Here is a 25,522-nt window from a genome sequence, read left to right as displayed (position 1 = left end):
TCTTCACGTTTGGGACTCCCTCACACTTCCCATGATTCAAATTGTTGCTTTGTCACTGCTTTACAGTGAATTATCCCATCCCATGAAGATTTTACAGTGATCCACTAAAAAGAGATAGCAGAAATACTTTAACCAAAAGTCCTCTTCATGTCTCTTGCCCATGCTTTGTCCCGGCCTTCATCCCTAGATGAAGCTGTACATATCTGTGTTTTATCACCTGGTCTTTACTATCCAATACATTCATGTGACTCAAGCGCAGAGGTCTGTGCTCGACAATTCAGTGTCAAGGCTTTGACTTGTAAATGCTGGGCATGGTGGCTACGATCTATGAGGCTCAGATAGCCAATCACTTCAGCAGCATTCAATAAACACTGGTAGTAATAATGTTATCTCAAAGCTTATTTTGCCACATACTTTTGACAAATGCACGCCTGGGCCCAGCTCATCAGATGTTCACAGTGTGTCTACCTCAACTGTACATAACCAGATACAGTAAGTTTATTGCCTCAGGGTCATCTCCATCATTTCCAGCTCTGTAGCTGCAACACACAGTCAGTCTGATCTGCCTGGGCTACTATCAAGAGTGTAACTACTGCCTGTAAAATGTCAGCTTTCTGATGCTCCTCTGTCCAAGGAATAATTCTGTGGCAGCCTTCAGGCATGTACCACTGTGAATCCCAGCACCTCTTGACAAACAAGAAAGCCAGAAGCTGTCTCTTCACAGGCTTCAAGCAGGTTTAGGTTCAGTTAGCCCAAAGAGACTACAAGGATCTTTCAGACTTGTTATAAACACCACAAAGAAAAATATTTGAAACACTCTGAAGTTGCTTCCTGTTGTTCTAACTTCTGGAAATGCTCTTGTTGAAGAAAGTTTCTGTGCAGACAGCTGGGAATACAGTGAAGTCACAGTCTCAGTTCACAAGCTCCCAAGGACCACACCACCAGGAAGAACTTGGTGAGCTGTGAAGCCAAAGAAAGGCAGAACAAAGACCTCACTGCAGGCAGCACGTCAGAGTGAGGGCTGAGCAGAGGTCTGGCATTATTTAATATAATCTTGTCTAAGAGGGTGGATGCTGCTGTTCAGCTATGTTGGAATCACCCAACTGGAATTCTCTATTCCCTGCATCACATCACCACTGGGTAACACAAGGGTTATGTGAAATCCTCTGACCAAGCACATTCATTGCTGGTAGCAATCACTCCACAGCTGTGCTTTGAATTCTCTAATTAAGTCTTCCTTGTCATCTGACCTGTCTCAAAACAGGAGCTGTCTCCAAACTTAGATTTTGGTTTCAACCTTTCCAGGAGGCCTAGAGCTTTTCTTGGAAGGTCTGTAAGCTGAGTTGAGGCGTGCCTCTATTTCCAAACTTGCAAATCTTCTGCAAAGCAGACATTCTGTATTATAATGTGCTATCTCTTATTTTCATACCACCCTGAAATCCCAGTGAGAGACTGTGCTGTCCCACTGTATTCCAGGCATTACCCTACTTGACACCTACAAAGAGTCTGGCATTTTGGGAGGTGGGGGAGTACCTTTAAATGTCTTGTCATCTCAGGATGCATTTAGTGTCTGCTTCCCATATGCTGCTGTAACAAGGTTATGGCTAAGTGACAATCATGAGTTTGACCCCCCATACCAACATAACTTTCATGCCCAACAGAGAGTGCTTTCAGATTAAATATTCTATCACCAAGAGCTGGTGCAGTTCACTGAACTTACTGGCATGAAATCAAAATCTGTTAATTATTAATTTAGATGTTTTAGACATCTGCCTAGCTCTAGGGGATACAGTATAAATAAAATCTCATCTCTTCAAGTGGACAGCTGATCCTGAGAACATCTCCAGGGATCTGGCCCGCCTTTTTGTTTTGTTCTTCTGTCCAACATGCATTCCACCAGCTCTTCTTCCACTCAAGGCTCAAGTCGGCCAGATCTGGCAATGTTACAGGCATGTCTGAACCCTACTCAGAAGAAACTCTTATCAGTTTTCTTTGTATTACTCTCCCAGTGGCTGTATCTCATACACACCTGGCAGATAATTTCTAAATAGCACTTCGACCACTCTATGTTTTGCACTGCAGAATTTGGAATGTCTGTTCCAAAGAGCGAATTCACGCCTGGTGCATTAATTTCACTGGAGTCACCCGCAGGGACGAATGTAACCTCCTGCTAATTGATTACACATTCAGGGTCAAACCGATTCCTGCATCTCTGCTGCCAGGGGTGCTAGGAACACGTGGGGGTGTCACAACAATGTCCTTACCAAACGCTTTGGCGACATCTCCTGGGCAGTTGCACCCTCCGTCCTGCACAAAGAAAAGACAACAGTGAGTGGCAGCGAGGTCACCCAGGGACCCAGTGAGCACTGGAGCTCTGCGACCTGCAACACTGTGGCCCCTGCTCAGGAACAGCATGTCAAGAGAGCTGACTGTGCACTTGGTATGTATCATCTTGGCTACGTTTTCAGGGAATCCAGGTGATCCTTTCCACTGCTTACCTCTTTCAGGCTCACCTACTCTACTGTACAGTCTACTGATAATACCACTGGTAACAGCAGCAATGCAAATTCCTGACTGCAAGTTCCCAAATTCCAGAAACCAGAAAACAAAACCTCCTCTGATAATCTGAATCATCCCCTGCCATTTTAATCAAAGGCTGTGTGATGCAGAAGTACCACAAGCCTCTACCTTAAACCACCAAAGACATTTAAAATAACTTTCTCAGCAGTTTACAATACATTAAAAGGTCACAGTGGGAGGGGTGAGGGAATACACCATCAACTATGTTGGATTTTTATCTGCTAATCTCTAAGAAACCTGGTTAATATAATCTTTGGTAAATGAAAATGAACCTCTCATCCTACTCCTTTACTGTTTGCTATGGGCTCGGTAAGGAAACAACAGCACTCTGTATCTCCAGCATTTTAAACCTACGCGTTTCAGTGCAAAGCAGTGGCTGATGAAGGGGTTTCAGCTGAGGACAGGGAGGCTGTGTATGTGTGATAGAGCTGTAAAAAAGGAATGGCACACAGCAGAGCTCATCATGTGCTATGGTTCTTTAGGATTTGTAAAGGTCTGAGCACCAGATGAAAGATCCTTTACACAGTCATTGTACCAGGAGAGCTCCCCATTCCTTTGATGATCTGGATCCGTTGCAGACTGCCAACATCTTTCCTGCTTTTGAAGTAACCCCCTAGACTGGCCGGTTACCTCACGCTGTTTCCCCTCCCTGTTGGCAGAAATATGTGGCTGGGCATGACCTGTGGCAGAGCACAGCCAGACACGCCCCCCATCAGCCACATTAGAGCTGGCTTTGATGGGCAGCTGGCAGCAGGGCTGTGGGTTAGAAACTCTGTGTATCCAGGAAAGGATTCAGACACAAACTGAGAAGGTGGATCCAAAAGTGAGTGGCTTCTCAAAGGACACCCCACTGCAAAAAGTGCCTGGTAGAACTTTAAGGGTTTTCATTCAATTTGCTGTTAACCTCTAGCACATTTTGCCTTTTGTTGAGCTTAGAGACCCTTGCTGTCAGATCCAGGAATGAGTGCTGCGCTGACAGCTGAATCTCTCTCTCTCCTTTTAAGGGCTCTGCTTGTGCAGTTCTTTCCCTCTAACAAATCTGACATAGCCTGGAGGAGGGTGTGAGTGCATGTGCATGTGTCAGAGGAGGAAGAGCCAGGGTAGAAAGAAGGGTCTAATAATCTTCAAAGAACAGTTTTAGGACTCTTACTGTCTGAGAGACACTGGCTGTGAATGCTCTCTTGTAGGTGGGTTGCAGCCACTGTTGTTGGGTGGCTCAGTGTCTGACTTTTATCACCAACCCAGTAGTGGCAGTGATGAAGGTTTTATGCTTTTGAAAGTACCAAGAGGATGGGGGGGCCTTACTGTGTAACCCTTAATCACTGTCTTCAAAAGATATCACTTTGAATGTTACCAAATTACAAAATGCTGAGCAGCTTAAGAGACTTGCCCAAAAGCTCACCAGTTACCATTTAAGATAAAAGGAACCGACAATGATGATTCACAGCCCTTCTTTATCTGTAGATGTCTCCAGTTATTTCAGATAAGCAGGTAAATTTAGCGATTCACAGAAAGGGAAACGAAAAGGGAACATCCTAAGCACTTATGTCAGAAGATGCTATATAATAAAACTATATGCAATAAAGCCCTTCATTCCATGTGAAATATCAGGCACTCTGTTTACCAAGTAAGACTGTTCTGCTGCTGCATCGGAAGCTTCCCCTTGAAATTCAGCTTGTCACAACAGGGCCCCGGGTCTGGGTTCAAAATTACTTGTAGATGGCTGGGCTTGAGTTACAGACCTTGCTGCAGGCTCAGCCTCTACCTCAGAACCCTGGGGAAATTCATCTGTAAAAATCTGCCCCTGAATTCAGGAGAACTGGCATAATTCCAAAGTAAGACTGCTGGAAAGGGTTATGGTCATGGAACCTGTAGAGAACCTGAGTCTGAGCCAAGTGGGTGCTAGGAACAAGGAGAGGGGAAAGCAGCTTTCCAGTCAACAGAATTACTTTAGTGTGGCTGAAGTAATGTTACTGTCCCCAGTCTTGTTCTCCAGATAGACAAGCCATTTAACAGCAACAAAATTTAGCCCAAGGAAAAAAAAAAAATACAGCATGGAAAACCAGTATGCACTGGTTGAACATTTAGTATTATATGCAATTTATAATGAGTTTATAACTATGATTTATGTTTCAAGCAACCTTTATAATAAACTGCATAACCAGTGCTTTCTACAGTATCAGCAATCAGACAGCTATTATGCAGAAAATATATAAGTATGTGGCATATACAGCAGTAAAAACAATACATATGGTGCTTTATTCTGAACTACATATACTGGGTATATTTCTGTGTGGAAAAAGAGACAGTATGGCAGTAGCTGGGTGAAGAAGCCCTTAGTCATTCTTTTCACTGAATGCTGGTGACCCATCACCCAGGCAGGGTGAAGGGGAAACAGGGATCTCTGTCAAATGATAGCCACATGAGAGAGGACACATGCAAGACTGCTTTCCATTCCCCAAATTGCTGGCTTACTAGAATATGTGACTGCCTCTCTGTCCAGCAGAGGAGTTCTCTGACCTACAAGAAACAGAAACTTTATCTCAAGCAGGCCCCCTCCTGTAACTCACTGCAGCACTTTCTCAAGGCCAATGGATTAGCAAGAATGAAAATTGAGACTACTGGCTCCCAGACAAACAGCATGGGACAGAAACTGTGTCTGTATCCTAGGGAGGGTTTCCTCTCTGCTTTCAGTGAGTCATGAAAGATTCATTTCTGAGGTGAGCTTTGAGTCTTACAGATAATTTAGCATGAGGAAAGCAACTGGTGCAATTTTACCTCCTACTTCTCTGTGTAAATGACTACACAGACACCAGGTGTTCACTTGGACTATCATGTTTGACTGAAAATTGTCACTTTCTTTGTCAACGTATCAGCTCCAAAAATCATACATGACAACTTCAGTAATAAGAATGCTTAAAATCCCAGATAGTGCTCCCATTCTAGCAGAGCTCCTTAAGATCAGGGTTCAGTTGTGCTGTGTTCCCTGCAGTGCCTATACTGTGCTCAGCACCACCACTTCCTCATTCTGACAGCATCTTTTCCTTCATATGGAAGTTGTACCAGCATAACAAGAACAAGGAGCAATTTGATGAAGGTACTGGACAAGACAGAAGTGGAGACAAGAAAGTGCCCCAAGGGACTAACCCATATCACACCATTAGCTATAATCTACACAAAGCTAGGTGGTAGGCTTCGAATCTTTTCATATGCTTCCTGCTAGTTCCATATCAATATAACAAAAAATAGCCAGACACATTTTCTCCTGGGGAATTGACATAGACAGCTGTGGTAATACTCTGCCTGTAGGGATTTCTTTTGGCTCAGGTAGGGTGTGCCCCTTCTTCAATCCCCAGAAAGACAGCAGTGAGACATTTTGAGGGATACCATGTATACTTGTCGCCACCAGACCCAATTCTATACTTAGAATTGCTGCCATATGGTGTTTTTCTGTCATGAGGACACCTCTCTTCCACGATATTCTTGCCAGAGCTCTGGCAACAACCATGCAGTCCAGCCTTTTCTTTCCCTAATAAATACACCAATACCCATCTGAATGCTCTAGAATTCAGGCATAATATCTTTACCCTTGCTTTACTCTTCTTAGATTGGGTGTCAGAGTTGAGCTGAAGTGATGTTAGAGACCCCAGCTGCAGCTGAAGATATTTCTCTTGGCCTGGATGTTGGTAGTAGAAAGGTATCAAATTGCCCTCCTATATTCCCCCATAACATCTAGGGGGCTGATAGGTGTGGGATCACTGAAACCTGAGCAAGTCAAGAACTGATCCATTCCCAAAGCAGGAAAGGAGATACAATACAGAACCATCTAATTTTTCAGCAGTCTAAGTACACACTCCCCGTTTTCTTGTAAAATCAGGGTAACAGCATTCTTCTGAGGGCTGCTAGCAGAAAATGATTATTGCAGAACTAAGATGGGTCTCTGAGCATCACTGCCAGGATGACACCTATACTTATCCAGCCTTCATAGTAACGAGTGAGGCTTTCATGCTCTATTGCACACATGTTCTACTGTCTGTTATAGACAGAAACATTTGCAATACTGCCCAAGTCATAAAAATCACAGACTGCTTTTCTTTTTTTCTGCAAAATTCATGTAGAGGAGCCATGGAGAGGAGGGAATGCATATTCATTAACAATAAAGAGCAAGAGAGATCTGACTGTAACACGTGTTCCTGCTCCATTACACTCCAAGAGACCCAATCAAACCCTTTGCCCATCCCCAATCACTTTGTTTTCCTCTCACCTCCTTCCTCAACAACACAACACAACACAACATTCCTCCTTCCTCACATGGATACTAGTCCCAACTGGATCGAAGAAACTAGGGCCTTCCAATGATTTCGCTTGGCAGTAGATCTAAAATCCAGTGTGTGGTCTCTCCTATGGCAGCTGAGGGAGGCTGCTGACTGTGAGCACAGCACACAGGTGAACCCTTGTGCCCTCCCCATGAGCAGCTGCCTCACAGGCAGCCTGCAGAGGCTGTGCCAGCCTGACATGGCCAGGGTGTGGTGCCTGCCTGTGTATGCCCAAGCACACAGGACCTTTGGGTGCTGCAGGCTGCACACTAGCTCAGTCTGGGGCCATGCTTGCCAATTTCCTTTCTCTGTGTGAGGTGAAGCTGGTCTTGCTGATAGAGCGGAAACTGCCATTAGCACGCAATACAGACAGATGCTCTTTTTGTCCACAGGCTTGTTATTTCCCCAGAGTTTGGCGAGAACATAAGTGGCTCACGTGCCAGCTGTGCTCAAAAGAGCCACCTCGAACACTCCTGCCCCTGCGCAGAGAGCTCTGTGACGATGCTGTCTGGATCAATCCAACTACGGCACAGACGGGCTTGCATCATTTTACCTTGTACTCACCTCTACTGCCTGCCCGCCCCTCAGTCACACTCTCTGAGGAAAGCCATGTTTACGTTCCACTCCTTTTTCAGAAGTCTTTCATAGGAATTACTGTTTGCTTCAATAGTGAAAACACTATCAAGCTTCCTATTCTGTTTACATAACAGCTTACTCCATTCAGGGAGCAAGAAGCAGATTTCCAAAGGCATTAACAGAAGTGAGGTGCCCATGTCTTTTTAATGTTAGAGAGAGTTGGTTTCTTTACATCTGGATCTCCACTGACTGTCCTAGGTGCTAATACAGGAGTCAACTGAGATGACAGAAGGCCAGGCTTTAACATGCAGGGTACTAGACTGCTTGATTCTCCTATTCCACAATGATTTGCACAGTGGGAATCTGAGAGTGGATGATAGTTACTTACAGAGATGATATGTCCTTTCAAGCCATGTGCTGAGTCTGCACACTCAATAACAGCACTTAGCTGGGGATAGCCCACCCCTGTCTTAATCCGAGTGGTACACACAGAACCTAGACAAGAGAATGAGAGGAAAAAACATAGCCCATTAGGATGACAGAAACGATACAAAAAAAAGTGTTTCTATCAGCACTATTTTTCTCTCAAGAAGTCTCTATTGCCGATGGTAGCTTCTCAGAGATAAAAGGAACACATAGGAACTTGAGTTTTTAAATGCTCTCACACAACTTCATGGGAGCTATGGCTGAGGAGACTAATGTCCCCCCTTTCTTCTCCAGGGCAAGTCCCAGTTTAGGTCTCATCAGTAATACTTCTCAGTGAGGGAATTACTGCATCACAAGAAAGGCAATCTGACTGAGATGCCTGAAGGGAAGGGACAACAGGACTAGAATCACAACCTGTGAGACTCAGCAGTAGCAGTTATTACCTGAACACTTCTTCTAATAAATATTTCTATCTCTTTTCTGCATGTTTAAAGAAATAATTCTGTGGTAAAATCAGTAACTTTTTTTTTTGGTAACAATTTTCCCATCATTTGCTTAATACTGAAGGCAGAAATATTTGGTTGACTGCAGTTTTGGGGAATATAAAAAAATCAGCACATAGCATTTAAAAAGTGAGATAAGTAATCATCTGAAAGCTGTATAGTGCAACACCAAGGGAAATATGTAAACTATATCTAATAATTGAACTATATTATTTATACACATACATTTTGCATGCATGTGCAGATAAAAATAAACATATATATATATACACACACACATAAACCAATTTAATTATAGTTCAACATAGCAACATGGCTATAGACCTTCTGGAATACCTTCTCTATTTTTTCCTCAAATTAAGAGTCAAAATGAGGATTGCTTTTTGCCAGTCTAGGTCCTATAATTTAGGATACAGATGTAAAAGGTCTGCATGATAACAAGAATTTCAAAACAGATTCTAAACCAAATGCAGTGAAATCTGGATCCTGTCACTCAGCTGATATCCAGGTATATTCAAGCTACCAGTAAAGCAAAAGTTACCAAAGATCCTTCAAAGAACTGACAAAGTGAAAACACTGAGAAGAATTCTTGCAAAATAGTAACAAAATTAGTTTCAATATAATTTCCACAGGGCTTGTACTTTATAGTGTATGTAATGCTTTATAATAAATCATTGCCATTTTCCACAGGATGGATCATTATCTGGAAAAGAACCTGAAGACCTGAGGGAGGAACATTTGTTACCTGTGGGTTTGCGTGGTCGATTTGTACAGATCTGTTCAGGAAGATCTCCAGGGAGGATTATACAGCATTTACTCGTATTTCCATGTTTGAGGCTACAAACTATAATTATTCTTCTTTTAAATCTGAATTTTCCTGTGATAATTACACTATGACATCTCTGTTGTTTATTCTTCATGTATTTTGCAATATTTATTGTTTGACATCTTCCTGGGCACAACTGCAATGTTTATTACATCATTTTCTCTGCTCCAGTTATCCATTCATGGACCGTAACTATTTGGCACTGCAGAGTAAACAATCTGCCTGCACTGCACTGGCTGATCACAGCTATACTGTCAGTGGCATTTGTGCTAGCCACTTTAAAATCTAGCCCACATATGGTGACTCCAGCTGCAGTCTAAGAAGAAAATAGCAAGAGAAGGAATATGTGAAGGAAGGCACAAGGAGAGAGGGGGGAAAAAAAGACCGATTATGGCAGTGTATGCCAGACAACAATATTAGGGAAGACAGGAAAAACACTGTAAGAACTTTAGAGTTCTCTCATTTATCCATGGAAACATTAGAGTGATAGATAGCATGTAAGTGCATTAATGTAAATTTTAGCTCCCAGGCAATAGTAACAGCTAGAGGCAAAGTTACACATATTTTGCAATTACCACCATTGCATCTGTGAGGACATTGACAAGGATAACCTCAGCTTCACAGAACACAAATCATAAAGCTATTCAGAAACCCATCTTTCCTTGACAGAAGTGGACACCTGAACACAGTATCCTTTGAGCTTTAGCTTGGATGACTCATCCTCTTTTCAACAGGCTAGAAAAGTGTTCCCAAACACAACATGTTATCAGTGATAATGTCAGGAACTCAGGCAGTCCAGTGCTTCCAATAACAGGCATCTTCACCGACTGAAGGAGCAATATGCAACTCTGTGCACTATGAAACACTAGCACCCTGCCTGTATTTCTTAAATACACTGTGTGCTAGGTCACTGGTACTTTATTGACCTGAGTGGATCTTGGCATTCTAACAGGCAAGAAAACAGCATTATACACTGGTTCCATCTGGACAACTCCTCCACCAGTGGTACCAAAAGCCACCCTTATTTGACTTACCTGGTCCAATACCCACTTTAATAATATCTGCTCCAGAAATAATAAGTTCTTCTACCATCTCTCCTGTCACCACATTGCCTGCCTAGACAAAAAGAACAATATCACATGTACAGGAGACTTCAAGACTACTGCAGCAATGATGATAATGTAAAGTCTTATCCAGAGCTTTTACAAGTTGAACTATACAGAGTATGGGAGAATATAGTTCACCATACTGTTCAATGCATGTGCCACCAAGATTAAATCAGTCATACAGGTACATTCTCAAGTCAAATGAATTTAACGATTAGTCCAGTAAACCCTGATCCTTAGCATCCCATCAGGAGATCTGCTTTGTCGTCCATCCCCCTACTCCTCACCCAGAGGCTCTCAACCACATCATCCCTAACCATAAGCGCTATTCTTCTCTCTAATATACAGTGAACTCCTCCACCTCTCCTACCTAGAGACCTCCACGCCTTTTGCCTAACTCACTTTGCAGGAAGATGTTCAGATCTTGTTTAAAACTCTGGAAAATATCTTCTTCCTTTAGGATTCAGCATTTTGCCCACTGAAAGAGTAACTAAGGTACTATTCTTCTAATTTTGTACATGGGTGCCAAAATTGGTATGTACATCCAGACTATATAACTCTGAGCATTCATACAATTTGGTTGTGGTGATACCAGTGGTTAAAAACAGGGGTTTGGTTCCCTCTGCATGACCGTTGCAGAGATACAGAGAGCATGCTGTTTAGGGTGACGTCTTCTTTGAAAGAAGTTCTGAATTGGTTTGTGTTCTTTACCGTATTTTTCCTTGCACTTCAATAGCTCTTTTCCTCCTTTTGGCTACATTGTTATCTTTGTTGAAAGTGAAGGCAGCTCTCTCAGCCTTCGTCTTCCCTCTTCTAGAAATCATCTTCTATTGGCTCTCCACACCCCTAATCAATTGCTTCGTCTTTGTTTGCCTTCACAGACTTCCTTGAAGTCATACCAGACAGATGTTTCTAGAGCCTGAGGAATGAGAACTATCCACAGTGGTACAGGCGAGTTCTCACCAAGTCTTTGCACAACACCTGCCTTTTCTGGAAATATCTTGCCTGACACACAAGAATGCATTTGCCTGGCTCACAGTCACCTTGTGATCTACTCATGCCTCCAGGAACATTTACCTACTCCAAACTGTAGCAGAAACTTGTAGCACTTCCCCTGACATTGGGTTACCTGATACTAGAGTATGGTTTTTCACACGTGGTTTATTGAGGTAGGGGCTCTCTTCTGACACAGCCTCAGCTGGCATGGAGTATGGGGCCTGTAGTAACATACCATGAGATACAGATTTTTCTGGTCCATGGATGCTGTGAATACCAGTGTGATGAAATTACTGATACTTTTAATAAAAGAAACTACAAAACAACCTTCTAGCATGCACTTGATAATTGGCTTGGCAAAACTGGTGCAGTAACTGCAGAGGGCTGCCAGTCTATGTCTACTCAGTTAAAGAAACATTTTGATACAAGCTCAGCGTGACAAGACAGGTCCTTGCGTGTGTCTAAATGTGGATCTGATGGATCAGCCGTCAGTGTGAAGCTAGAGATTAATTCCCTTGCCAGGAGTGTCCACTGTCCAGATGACTTTTGGAGAAAAGACAGTCTTCAAAGAACAAAGATTTCAAATGACATTTGAATCCTATTCAAAGGAGATTTATGAGCTAAAACCTATCCTTTGAGTTACATTTGAAAACAAACTGTTAGCCAGTGCATTTTCAGACCACACTTTCCTCTCTGCAAAGGGTTGCACAAGGCAAATGAACACTGACATAGCACATGCTGAACCGACTCACTATAGGCTGTACTAATTGCATTCCCATACTCTGGGGGAATATTGTACAGGAATGCAATCCTATAAATTGCACTCCACAATTGAAGAAGAACGTGAAGGTCTTTGAATGTGCCAGAAGAAGGTAGCAAAGTTGGTGATGGGCCTGAAAGGCAGGTATTGGGGGGAGCGGCCAAGGCACTGGGTTTGTCTAGCTTGGAGAGAAGGTGGCCAAGGGGTGACCTCATTGCTCACTACAGCTTCCTGAAGAGGGGAAGTGGAGAGGGAGGTGCCGAGTTCTCTCTGGGATCCAGTGACAGGATGCATATGAATGACTCAAAGCTGTGTCCCTCAGGGAGGTTCAGACCTGATGTGAGGAATCAATTCTTAAGCGAGAGGTTGGACAAACCCTAGAACAGGCTTCCTAGAGAGGTGGCCAATGCCCTATGCCTCTCAGTGTTTAGTTTCCCAGGTCTTCCCTCATACCCTTCTTGTAAACTGGAGTAACACTGTCTCACCTTCTGTCAGCAGGAATCTCCCCACACTCCCAAGACCTTTGATAAGAGATGAGAGGGGTCTTGCTAGCTCCTTCAGTACTCTGGGACATTTACAAGCCAATTTTGTTTTTATTTCAGCTCTGTGGCTTGTCTCATGTGTACAGAATGTTCCTAACTAGAAAAACTGCACAAGATAAACCCCCAGTTTTCCAAATCACCTGTTTTGCACTAGTACCAAGATGGGCTATTAATTTGTGGAGATCTAAATTTATATCTAGAGATGTTCAGAAAATCTCTTACATAATGATATTGCAGGACTTAGCAAGTGTTTGTAGCCATACTGATATGGGCAGAGCAGGAGGCAAATTCTAAAATCCTTACTTAGTATTTTCTTAGCTTTTATGCAAACATAACTACTGCTGAAGTCAACAGAAGGGCACCCAGGGAATACTGGGCAAGGTCTGTTCTCCACTTACTGATTTCTGACTCCTATTTCACCATTTATTTATTTTTATTGAATTTTGCTTCCTCCTTTTATTAGCTTGAAACAGCTGACAAGCCACCACCTGAAGCACTTATAAAAACAATGATAATACAAAGCAGCAATTTGTGGTCTATGATACAGGACCACTTAACTTCGCTCAAAAGAGCATGATATTGATTAAAAATAAAATAGAACAGTCAGGAAATAAAGAATATATAATAGGTGCAGTGTTTCAGCTAAGTGCTGCTTCCTTTCTGCTCAGCGGTAGTTTGTTATACTAAGTGCTGTACATTCCAAGGTGGGGTGATGGAGAGTGTGCCACTTAGGACATGAAGGAAGCAGTTTACCTCTGGAAGGCAGATGACCACCTGTGCTGTATGACACACACCACACTACAACTTGGTGAAATACTGGAATACATGCAAAAGATTCATTAAAATCAGTGGTTCCATGAGATTTGGGATCAAATATGTATTTAACTTAAACAGCAGTGTCTCCTTATTAGCAGAGCATAGAGGGTTGTCAAACTGTCTCTTCAGAAATGCTAACCAGACGTTTACTGTTAAGTTACTGCTAGAAAATGTTGGAACTGCATATGTTGATTCAAAATGCTCATCCTAGCAGGGAAAAGCACTTATGTCCCCAGCATACATTTTTTCCTGGAATGCATGTACACAGATCAGTGATTTCTGTCTTTCTGAATCTGCAGATCCTTAACAAATTTTCAAGGAAGACGCAGAGCTCTACATAGCAGACTTCAACCTGCCAATGAGAGGCCTGCTTCTTTCAGGTACCTTTTGCAGACCTCAGAGAGCACAAAAAAACCACTATGAGAGAGGCACAGCTATCTGTATGTGAAGAGACCCCACTGTCACAGCAGAAGGGAAATCTGTTTTCTCACATCCAGCTGAACTCTGCCTTACTGAAACCAATGCTTTGTCTTACCAGTAGGACAGCTGAATAGAAGCAAAAGGGTTTTTGAAGTCCCCACTGGTATGGTAAAGCCAGAATACTTCAACTCAAAAAAAAAATCTGAAAAGGTCAATATAGAAAGACTAAGACTACAGAAATGAAACCCTCTTAAAATTAACTTGAAAGAATGGAACGCAATTGGAACCTGCACAGTGAAGTCACTACAGAGAATACATGTTATAGTGTGTTTACACAAGTAGTCAGGGAACACAGCAATTAGTGCAAGTATTGTGATGTACCATCACTCAGCACGAGGCTTCAACTGAGCACCACCCTGGGTCATACCAGCACTATCCAGGATGACTGAACTGTGGGTCAGTCCTGAGGAAAATCTTGGCCTCAGAGAAGTCAAAGGGAGCTTCCCTACTGACTTTAATGAGATCAGGATTTTACCTAACAGGATTATATAGACTATGGCTTCTCTGACAGAGATACAAAATTAGTGAGCACAATAGGGCAGTGCCTCTGAATTTCAGTCAGGCATTTGATACTGTGCCTCATGAAAGCCTGCTATAAATATCAACTCATACTGCCTAAGACAGGAACACTGCTGCACTGATTGAAAGCTGCTGGCAAATGGCAATGGATCGAGCTGGGGAGAAGTGTCTATGACAACAGTTCTCAAACTTTCTTCTTGTATCCTAGAGGAAAGCACAGTCTGTGCCTCCACATTATCAGGAAGACGGCCAAAGGACACTTCCCACCCACCAAAGCAAGGGGTGCTTAACCATGAGATGGAGGGAGATGCCCTTTGCAAGGCTGAGCCATACCCAGTGGGTGTTTGCACTCAGTACTTTGCCTGACCTGAGATGGGCTCGGCAGCATCACCGTCTACTATCCTGGGATCCTGCCTGGCTCCTGTTCTGAGACCTCAGCCCTGGTGGACACGCCATGACTGCATTTACTCCGGTGTGTGTTCCAGGGATGAACTGGGAGCATTCTGCATGGCTTTCTCTGACTCCTGCCTCCAGCTAAGGCCCAGAAAAGTTCTGCTACTGACTCCAAGGAAGAGCAACAGTTTCTGGCTCCTGCTGTTTCCCTCTGCTTCTGCTTTGCAGTTCTGCTTGTCTCCTTCTCTGGCCCACATTTGTGGCTGCTACAGTATCTCCAAGTGCATTCCTGCCTCAGTTTTCTTCCTGCCACACTCCCTGCTCCCCCCTCAGCGTTGCTCCTGTATCATGAACAGACGAATTCTATGAAAAAAATTCAGGATAAAAACTTGGCAAATCTTGCTAGCAAAGATAACTTAGCTTGCAAACAGACTTTCAGGGTGATGGAATAACCCTAATGTCTACAATTAAACTCATAAATAAGGACTATGCAACCTGTAATATAAAGGCTCTGATCCTCCATCATGAACATTGACTAAAGGTTTTCTTTAGCAAGCAAGCCCAATGGATGCACATAACACTGTGCAACAGCAAAAGAGCCCAAAGGGTGATCCTCCTCAGGATCTTCCTGGTCCCGGGAGGCACTTGTGAGACACTCAGAAGACTTAAATACTCCTTCTTCCCCCATTCCCAACCTGATGAGTGATTTAAGACAAGTCATGTTGTACCTTTGTGCCTGTTTGTCTTCTCTACCCTTGGTGTTCCATGGAGAAACTGATCTTCTTTGTAAATGAATACAAAATGCAGGAGTGAAAAAACCTTGTGTCAGAACCAGGCAGAAGAAAATAAGGTAATGTGATTATAGAAGCAAGTATTTAAAAAGACAAAAACATGCATTTGAAAGGCTGTTACACAAGAGACATCCTCCATCTGCATGGGCGTATTGGCCACAGAGAGTACTACACTAACCACAGTTGCTTTGCACATCCCCTTTCAACCTCAGAGCTGAACCCATTACATGGCCCCTGGGAACACACATTCCCCGAGATCCACAGTTGGGTTACTGTTATGTATTGCACTGCAGCTGACTGTGGAATGAATAGTCATGCTGAGGAAAGCAAACAAGACAGCCTGCAAGGTCCTGGAGATCACTTTCAGCCATGAGAAAGCTTCTTTATTTTTATACCTCCTATTTAACTGCTAGCCCTTTTGTTTGAAAGCCACAACACCAGAGAACATATTGCAGGCATAGCACAAACACATCAAAGCAGTCAGAACAGGTAGCAGCAGGACATGTCTTCCAGATAACCATTAAAAGGAGCCTCGACCAGCTCCTGCATTTCAGCCAGGAACAGCTTCAAAAGGCCATGTTGGCACAGAGTGTGCACTCACTTGGAAGCGGGGTAGAGGTGGGTGTCTCTAGTTGAATCAGACACCTTCATGACTGAACAGACTCTGGGGGCTTTGGAAAACTGAAGGTTTTTGAACACCCCAAGTTTGTTAGCATGTTTTTAGGAATGGAAATTATCACTGTGCAGAGATGAAAAACACAAGCCATATTAAGCCACATTCAGAGAAAGGAGCTACAACCAGAGAAGGTAACTGAACAGATCAGGGCTGTAAATGTGTTCAAGCAGGTGGTGCTGTCAGGACAATGAGGCCTGAAGTAACAATAACCTTAGCCACAAAAGCAGAGATACCAGGAAGACAGCTGAACAGTCATGGAAGGCAGATGAGACTGGCCTAAGAACCCTGGACTAAAATCTGGGCTTGATATCTGACTTTGACATTGACCTTCTCTGCCTCCTGGGCAATTCATCTTGGTTGAGTTCCCTCCTCACTCAGAAAAGTCAGCAATCTGTGGGGAGGTGGAGGAGGGCATGACACACAATTTTCTTTTCACTCCTGATAGAGATGATCTTTGGCTTTAACTATGTGATTTAAGCTCCCTGCCACAACTCTTCAAAGACAAAGACACTGGAGTAATCATGTCACTAGGGTCAATATTTCAGACCCAAAGCAAGGAAACAGCTTCTTCTCTCACTGCAGTGAACATGAAGCAAAAAGCTCAAAAGGTCCACATTTATAATTTCATAGTTCGAAAACCTCTCTCCAAAGCCATGGGAAGTACGACCATACCAAGATGGTTCCCATGTCTCCTGGTAGCTGTTGAAGAATGCCTATTCATCAGCCTATGATAACCTAGAATCCAACAAACATTCCAGCCCACTTCAATTTTCCATCATTCAGAAGCAAGAACACTGCCTTCCTCCAACGTGGGAGAAAGGAATGCATCCTCCCCTGAGCTGCTTGAACATGTTATTCTCTATTGAACCAAGGCAGAATGTGCATTCAGGAACATTTTCACTTCACATTTACTTTACATGCATGAAGCTTTATCTCTGGCATGGAAAAGTAGGCACTAAACACATGATTTTTTTGCTGCACTGGCTTGAAGAAAGGCTGGTAGCCTCATTATAGATCTGCTTCTTGTTTGAGGATTTCTGCTATTCTCATGGAAACAATTCAGACATTTCTTCAGGAGCCCCAGGAAAGCAGCAGTAGCGCTCTGCTGCAGGAGTTCCATGTCCATGCAAACATCCTACCCTTAGTGCACAAGGGCTGAAGGAAGCATGGAATTAACACTCTTGAGATGGGATAGTAACATCACAGAAAGCACCAGCATTGACCATTTTGCTCCCTGATAATGCTGTCCTCAACACCCCTGTCATTTTTATCATGGGCAAGGACCAGTGCATTGAGCTGTCTTTGAGAGATCTAACAGTCATTGACCTCAACTGGCCAGAAATGTTGGCACATTCCCACAGCAAACCTCTGCTTGGAATCACCAAAGTAAACCCATACACGTAACGATTAGAGGTCTCATCTAGAGTGGGAAGGAAGACATGAGTAGGGAAAGAACTGGATCCACCCAGTCCTCCATGCCAACTTCAATCAAAAAGCTGTGTCAGAGCACACACTAAACATTCCCACAGAAATCATCAGCAATGGAAGATGGACAATGCCAAATTGTTACTAAACATCCTTCCTTGCTTCCTTTCTTTTTCTAGCTTCTGATGCCTACCAATCAATCTCTGGGTCCTGTTCCTGGACAGAATTCTCACACACACACCCTCCACCCTTTCTATGCACTTACCATAATGGTGTGATGTGGGAACAGGGCACGGACAGACTTCACAAACTCCACAAAATACTCTGAATAGCCGTTTGCCACATCCAGGCAGATGAATTTGATAGCTGGAATGGCCTCTAGAATCCTTGTTAACTTGTTCAAATCATCTTGTCCACTACCTGAGCTTGCTGCTACATGCTAAAAAATAGAGAGAACAAAACAGAGTAGTAGGTTGCAAAAACTGACATAAACACACACACAATTTGTATGTCTTTTCCTGCATAATCTTGGCAGGACTTGTGCTGGTAACTAGTGAAAAATCACACTATGTAATATGAAATAAATACCTTCCTGGGAAAATCAGTGTGCTATTTCTGTCTTGTTTAAATGATATAAAAGAGAGGGAAATTAGCATTTTAGCATTCATTCACAAGTGGATTGTCACAGGCAAATATAATCACCTGAGATCAATCAAGGTTCAGCCATACTCAACACAAACATAGATGAAGGCCTAACTTGGTATATTTCCAGCAAGTTAGAGTGGAAAATCTGGGGCACTGTCAGAGAGTAAAATTTAGGTCTTTAAGTTCACCAAGCACTCCTGTGATCTACAGAATCACAGAATAATTTTGTTTGGAAGGGTCCTCTGGCGATTTTGTAGTCCAATCCCCTTTCTCAAGCAGGGTCGGCTACCATTGAAAACAAGCAGATTGCTTCTTCATCTTCCAATAAGTTCTTTCCAAAAGAAAAATAGTTTCCACAGTTGTTGGCCTACAAAACCTCTGCAGAAATCCAAGATCACAGTGCAAGCCAGTATTTAATCACTAGGAGGTCCTATTCCAGTCATGTACCACAAAAAAGTTAAGTTTGAAAGTGTTCAGACACAGGACACTCTGGGGACCACTTTGTACCCTGTGGTGGCATGTAAGTAATCCTGACTGGCCTAAGTGCTAGGCTCACTTTCAGACAACTCTGTAATCAATAGCCTTTATAATATAATTCTAAAATGTGCCACAGGTAAAGATCCAATACAGCTGTGTGGTATTCTTTTCCATGCAGAGAAAAATCAAAAACTGCACTGAACTTTGAGCAGAAGAGGAGATAGCCAGGAACACTTACAGTGCCTCTCCTGGTACAGGGGCCTGCCAGAAGAAAAGAAGGAATCTGAATGTGGAAAAGTCAGAACTTAAGTCAATGTTTAAATTTACTAAATATAATGAGGCTAGGACCCTGTGAACAAGTGAGGCAGCACAGCCAGGAATAGCTCAAAGTGAGCTCTATTGCAGGAGAGTAAGTGGAAGACACACAAGCTCTGACAACTGCCAATGCTCATTCCTGCCTAGGCCCAGCACCTGGGCCACTCCATCCTGCAGACTCCAGATCCACCTGCACACCTGATGGCAAAGACTCTGCCCAGCACAAGGGTGTGCAGGGCCAGCCTGTGGTTGGGTTACTTGAAATTATTCATGTCTGTGCACTACCACAGCTCCCAACAGCAACAGAAGCACAGTACTCACACCTACTCCCAAGTATTTCCTTCTTCTTTGTTCAGGATACTTCTCTGTTTCCATTCCAGGCATATATAAACTTTGCTTTTTTGCATTTTAATATAAACACTTTTGTAATGGACTCACATAGCTGTTGTTTTAAACCAGGACAAGCCACTTCCCTTGATGAATTTAAGAATAGCAAATATCTTCATTCCCCAAAACCTCACTTGACAACGGTTTTCCCAAGAGACTCCCAGTGCATGTGAGTTCAGAACAAAGCAATAAACCATAATAATTTACAGTAGAAAAATGTACCTCAAGGCATTCTGGGTGATTGGCAGCAAACAGTTTCCATTCTTCCAGAGAATAATGCTTGTGAATTGCAGTGAACATTGCATGCTAGCAAAAAACCAAGAGAACTGATATTAATGTCCACATTAGTAATTTTTCCCTCAGCTGCAAAAAAAGACATTAGAAAATCCGCTTTTAAGTATAGGCTCATCCTGCTTGGAAGAAACAGTAGCAGCAAACAACAGACCAGGCAACCGTAAACAGCTCTTCAAAAGGCTGGCATACTTAGCCAACCTTTCAGGACCAGGTTTATGATATGTTCCATTAAGCTACTGTCAGTATTTTGAATGTGACAGAGCCTCATTAACGTAGAAATTGCTGCAGCTTTATCCCGTAAGCTACACTTTCAAAACTTGTCAGCTAATATTTCTTTTCTGGCAGGGAACACAAAGGGACCTCAAAAACTAAGCTCTAGAAGCTCCACCTGAAGCTGAGCTACACCCAAGATGGAAGCTTCCCAGTATGGAAGCATCTCCACTGAAACTTGCTTATATCAGGAGCCCTGTTTTTGTTCTGGAGTTTTAAATTCATGTTCCTCTGTTCTCCAACAAACTTAGATAAAAATTAACAAAGGCTGCTCACTGTCACCCAGCAGCTTCCCAACTGTTGTAGAAATGAGAGTCGAGACTTACTTTTGCCATAACCACAGCCATTTCAAACGTCCCCACGGTGTCCATGTTTGCCACTATAATGGGAATTCCTGTGTATGTCTGCTTGGAGTTACGGAAGGTGAAGGTGCGCGTGAGGTCGACCTGCAATGAACAGACACACATTCTTTTAAATAACTGATTGTAATCGAACACAAGTTTTTGCTGCAGATTTCAGATACAGCACGTTTAGACAGAGCTTCTTGATTTTCCTCACATTTCCTGTTCCTTTTGTTCCACTATTACATCATTAATTCTTTTTTAAAACTTCTGCCTTCCAAACAAGAAAAAAAATTTAAAAGAATGTTTTCTGCATTAAATAGAGCTCTTACTTAAGAAAAAGAATCAAAATAAAATTTAAAAAAGGAGAAAGAACAAGGCAGAAGGACTTGGAAAGAAATGACAATGAGGATGCTGGGTTATTGCATACAGAAGTAATCTCAGCTGTTTGTATGGCTGCCTGAGAAACTCAAGCTTAAGTCCTAACTCCACAGAAGTCAGAATTGCAGCTTGCTCCATCTCCAGGGCTTAGAGGACTTTGTCTCTATTTAGGGTAAATGACAATATAATAAAGTATGCTCTTTTGGTCATGGTTACCGGCACTCTCGCCATACACTAAGAACAATCATACCTTGCCTTGCTAAACCAAGAAGCTGCTAGTTTCTAAGTTAATGTCTTAAAACTGTATCCGCCTTCACCTTCAAAGTTATTTCTTCTTCAGCACCTTCAAATGATCATGGTAACATCAGGCATTTTTTTTCCTTACATCTGCAAGAGGTATTATCAAATTAGATCGGTTCCCACTGGCCTACCTAGGATCTTCCTATCTAGGAGAAAAAAGCTCAAAAGGAGAAAAAAAAGAAATGCACAACTGTAAGATATTAGTTTAGTCTCTAGCCACAATGAAGGCTCCTTCACTTTTCATTAATCCTCACTGCAACTTTAACCCAGTAACATTTGGAGACCTGAACTAAACTGAAATCCATCACCAAAAAGAAAGCAACAGAAAAAATATAGGATTTTTTTACTATTTATTTAAAACACACTTTGAGCACTGCCAAATTGCAGGCTAGATTCTGATTAATATTGTGAGGGATTTATTACTGGTTTGTATAAGAGAAAGAACTTTGTGCCTCAGTGATAAACTGTGAATCAGGTTCTCATATAAGCTCATAAGTGAAGGGTCACTTTAGTGAACAATCTAAGATATATCTTAATGGAGACTCTCCTTTCTCCCATTTACTATCAGAGGTCTAATTCTCCAGCCATCATGGATGACAAACCATTCTTACAGGAAATTTAGTTGCAGCTAACATTAGAAAATAATACAAAGAAGATAGGTATGAAACAAGTATGAAAGTTTAATTTACTTTACTCCCTCTTAATACAATGTATTGACTAGAACCATAGAGGAGGGGGAGAGAGGGGGGAAACAAGAGTATCCCACAACCAGTTCCACACAGATACCAGCACCAGAACCACTGCCTTACAGTTTTACAAAGGAAAAACATCTCTTTCAAAGGAACTTCAGAAAGGAGAAGAGCTGTGTTTCAGAAAAGACATCAAAATATTCCAAAATAGACACTCACAAGACAAGGCAAGAACTTGCCTTGTAATTTTTTTAGTCCTTCACACCTTTAGCATCTCCAATATCCCACAGCAGTAAGACAAATTTTATGTTGCATAAAAACTACAACCTTTGCCCGGTAATTACATTCAGTGCTTCTTCTTGTTTTATGAGAGACAATTAACAACCGGTGCTCAGTTTCACCTTTTCCATTCCACTCCTCATTTCATGGACTTTTAGCATATCCTCCACAGCTGACTCTTCTCCGTATCAAATTATCCTAGTATGTTTAGGTTTTTCCTCATGTGGAAATCAGTCAACACTGCTGATCATGTTGGCTGCCATTCTCTCTACCTATTTTAGCAATTTGTGCTGTTCTTGTGGACTTATTTAAATTTACAAAATTTAAATTAACGACTTCCTACAGGACACTTGTCTGGTGAACTTGTAATGGACAGAGTGCATGAGTAAGCCCAGCCAAGGCAAGAACAGGCTATGTGAGTACCAAGACCTCACAGACAGATAATGTTGCTCCCACTCCCATCCTTGCTCTAACAAATTTTGATATTTGAATTCAAGCATCACATTTTTCTGATATCTTTCCAAAAGGAGAAAGCAACCATGGAAAACAAAGAGCAAGGAATCAGAAACAAATATCAACATAGCAAACATCCCAAACTGTCTCTCTAGGAAGCTGACTTAACTCTAGTCACTGCATAAAAAGCTATCCTTGCGCAAAACGAGGCATTCACACCAGAGAAGCAGATGCTTGCTGATATAAGCTTCAAAGCAGCAGCTTGCTGGGTAACAGGCACTGTAGTATGCTGCCTCTGTTCCTCTGCCAGAACTATTTATTTATATTCTTGTTTTGAAGCAGACTGGGGCTGTCCATTTCAGATCTGGCTCTCACAGACTCTGTTTATCCCTGTTGCCACAGCCTCAGTGATGGTGTCCAATTTCTTAACCTTCATCGGTTTTCACTGACCCCCTCACGACACGCACTTTTTCTCATCTGCAACGTTTTAACAGTTCATCACAGCTACCCGTTACAACCCTGCCATATCAGCTCATGTTCCTCCTATCGTTTTCCCTTCCCAGCAGCCCTTCTTTCCACAGCCTGCACGCTGCTAAATATACAAAACACTGCACTTGAAGGAGCCATGTGCCTGCCACTCACTCGGTGGAGCACAGCTCCACCTGTTTGCCAGGCCGGCACAGTGAATTTTAAGGAGAGATCCATAGGTCCCCAAGCAAATGGCTCAAAAGTGCCCACAGGCTCTATGTGCAGCAATGGCATACGATGAGGAGTTACTTGGCTGGGACACTGTTCATGGTAAATTAAAAATTACTTGCCAGAAATCAACTTTCTACTGAGAGGGCCTCTCTGATCTTACACCTCATGATGGCAAAGTTGTTCGTTGTTACCCCCAAAATCCCTGGGCATAGGCACATAGTAAACACAGCCTCCCTGCTTCCCTTTCCCTTTCTACCTCAGTCTCTCTAACAACTCCATGTCCCCTGGAGAAAGCCTTAATCCTCTTTTCATCCCCCAATACAACATAATTCCTTCTTTAGTCAAACTAAATCCTTTGTTAACCTTGGGGGTTATGTGGGGTAAACGAGAAGGCACCTTCGATCCTGAAGCAGCCATCTTTTTTTGTGGTGGCAATCGATCCTCATGGGATTGATTTCCTGGGGTCTTTCCCGATCCCTGATGAGAGAGAACTACAGCACTGTTCCGGCTAACAGTGGCCCTGGGCCAGCAGGGACACAGAGCCCCAGGGGGACCCCAGTGCTCCACACACGCAGGTCACAAGGGGGTTAAACCCAAGCGAGGGTGAAACGCACCCATCGCCCCAGGTTTGATGGGATTTCCCTTAGTACTCCCCATGATGGGGTTCCAGCCCGGGGCACCCTGCGCACTGGGAAGCGCTCCCCAGCGTCTTCGCGGGGTTTGTTTTGCAATTATTTTTTTAAAGAGCACATCAGCTCCTCGGTATCAGCACCGCCCACAGCCCCCGAGGCTGAGGGCAATGCTGCCTGTCAGGTGGCATCACCGGCTTCTGCCGGCCCAAGCTGCGGGGCGGGTAACCGGACACCCCTGTCCTGCAGCGCTGCCGCTTCGCCGCCGACGCCCCCTCCGAAACCGGAGGTCAGCCCCCGCTCAGCCCCGCAGAGGCACCTGTTAGGAGCAAGCAATCTCCCACTGCCCCCCTTATATTTTAGCTTGAGGAGCGAGGGAGGCCAGCGCGGCACCGGCTTGCGGCACCTGCCGCCCCCCGCTCCGCCGGGGCCGCGGGGGGACACGCCACGGGCTCCGCAACCCCGGCCACGTCCTCCCCTCCTGGCAGCAGCGGCATCCCCCCGCCACGCAAAGGGCGTCCCGATCGGGGAGGGCATTGCTGCTATAGACCGGGAAACAAAAATAAAGCAGGGGAGGAAGGCGGGTTAAGGAAGTTAAGCGTTGGGGGGGACGGGGGGGGAAAGCATGCTGGGTTTGGATGTCCCCACCTCTGATCTGCTTTTGAGGCTGCTCCTTTTAGGTCTGACCAGGACATCTTTAAAGTCCAGTTTGAGGTCTGCGTCTACCCGGGGCATCTCGCTGGGGTGTCGGGGTGCGGGGGCCGGGGCTGTCCTGGCGGCGGCAGTGGCGGCCCTGCTGTGCTGGCTGCACCGCCCCGCCCGCAGAGCCGAGCCGAGCCGAGCCGCGCCGGCCAAAGCCCGCCAGCCGCGCACCGAGCGTATTTATAGGGCGCGGGCACCGGGCCCCATCGCTTTATTAGGCGAGGGCTGTTTTTAGCCGAGCGGCCGGCCGGGGCCGGCCCCTGCCCCTTCCCCCGCCGCAGCTACCCCCGCCTCTCCGCCGGGCAGCGTGCGGTGGGGGGCAGACGGGGACGCGTCGCCCGCCCGCAACCGCCCCGTGCGGGGCGAGGCACCGGCGGCACCGCGGCGGCCTTAAGGGCAAAGCAAGGGCAGAGGAAATGGCGCCTCCATGTGACCGAGCGGGCCCCGGCGCCGCCGGTACCGGGTGCGGGAGCCCGGCCGTGCTGGGTGTCTGCTGCAGGGCTGAACGAACATCTTGGCCTCCCTCTACCTTCCACCGAACAGGCGGGGGCTGGCGGCGCTCCCCAACGCTGTTAGGGCTGCTGCAGCACGGCCCAAAATGCTGTGCCTCCAGCCACAGAAAAAACATAGCACTTAGTGTAGCTGGGCTTTCGTGGGAATCCCGCTTCCCGGGTGCTCTGCTCTGAGCCCAAACTCGGCCCCCTCCCTGCCCGGCATCTGGTAATACTGGGGCAGAGCTCGGCTCCCAGTCGCACTGCAGAGGGCCAGAGTGTGGTTTTGGCGTTAGAGACGTTGAGAAATGTGCAGCTGGTTGGTCATAGAGTGGTCAGAGCACCAGCCACCTGCAGCTGCCTTAGTAATTTCCTATTTCACTGCACTTAGAGAAGCAACAGGGAGCTTTTCTGTTTGGTTGGTTTTTTTTTTTTTTTT

General features: G+C 44.2%; 1 protein-coding gene across 1 annotated transcript in view; it reads right to left on the bottom strand.

The window, feature by feature from the left end:
• Positions 1-24,971, bottom strand: part of GMPR (guanosine monophosphate reductase) — a 42,455-nt gene extending 17,484 nt beyond the window's left edge. The window contains exons 1-7 of the mRNA XM_048308622.1: positions 24,539-24,971; positions 20,446-20,565; positions 19,778-19,861; positions 17,997-18,170; positions 10,262-10,343; positions 7,861-7,967; positions 2,265-2,307 (exon numbers count right to left, since the gene is read on the bottom strand). Of these exons, the coding sequence (XP_048164579.1) occupies positions 2,265-2,307; positions 7,861-7,967; positions 10,262-10,343; positions 17,997-18,170; positions 19,778-19,861; positions 20,446-20,565; positions 24,539-24,625 (697 nt within the window). The 5' untranslated portion in view covers positions 24,626-24,971. The remainder of the gene's footprint in view (positions 1-2,264; positions 2,308-7,860; positions 7,968-10,261; positions 10,344-17,996; positions 18,171-19,777; positions 19,862-20,445; positions 20,566-24,538) is intronic.
• Positions 24,972-25,522: the final 551 nt, after the last annotated feature.

Source organism: Corvus hawaiiensis, chromosome 1 (assembly GCF_020740725.1).
Source record: "Corvus hawaiiensis isolate bCorHaw1 chromosome 1, bCorHaw1.pri.cur, whole genome shotgun sequence".
Classification (NCBI taxonomy): Eukaryota; Metazoa; Chordata; class Aves; order Passeriformes; family Corvidae; genus Corvus; species Corvus hawaiiensis.
This window is presented reverse-complemented; position numbering and strand designations above follow the sequence as displayed.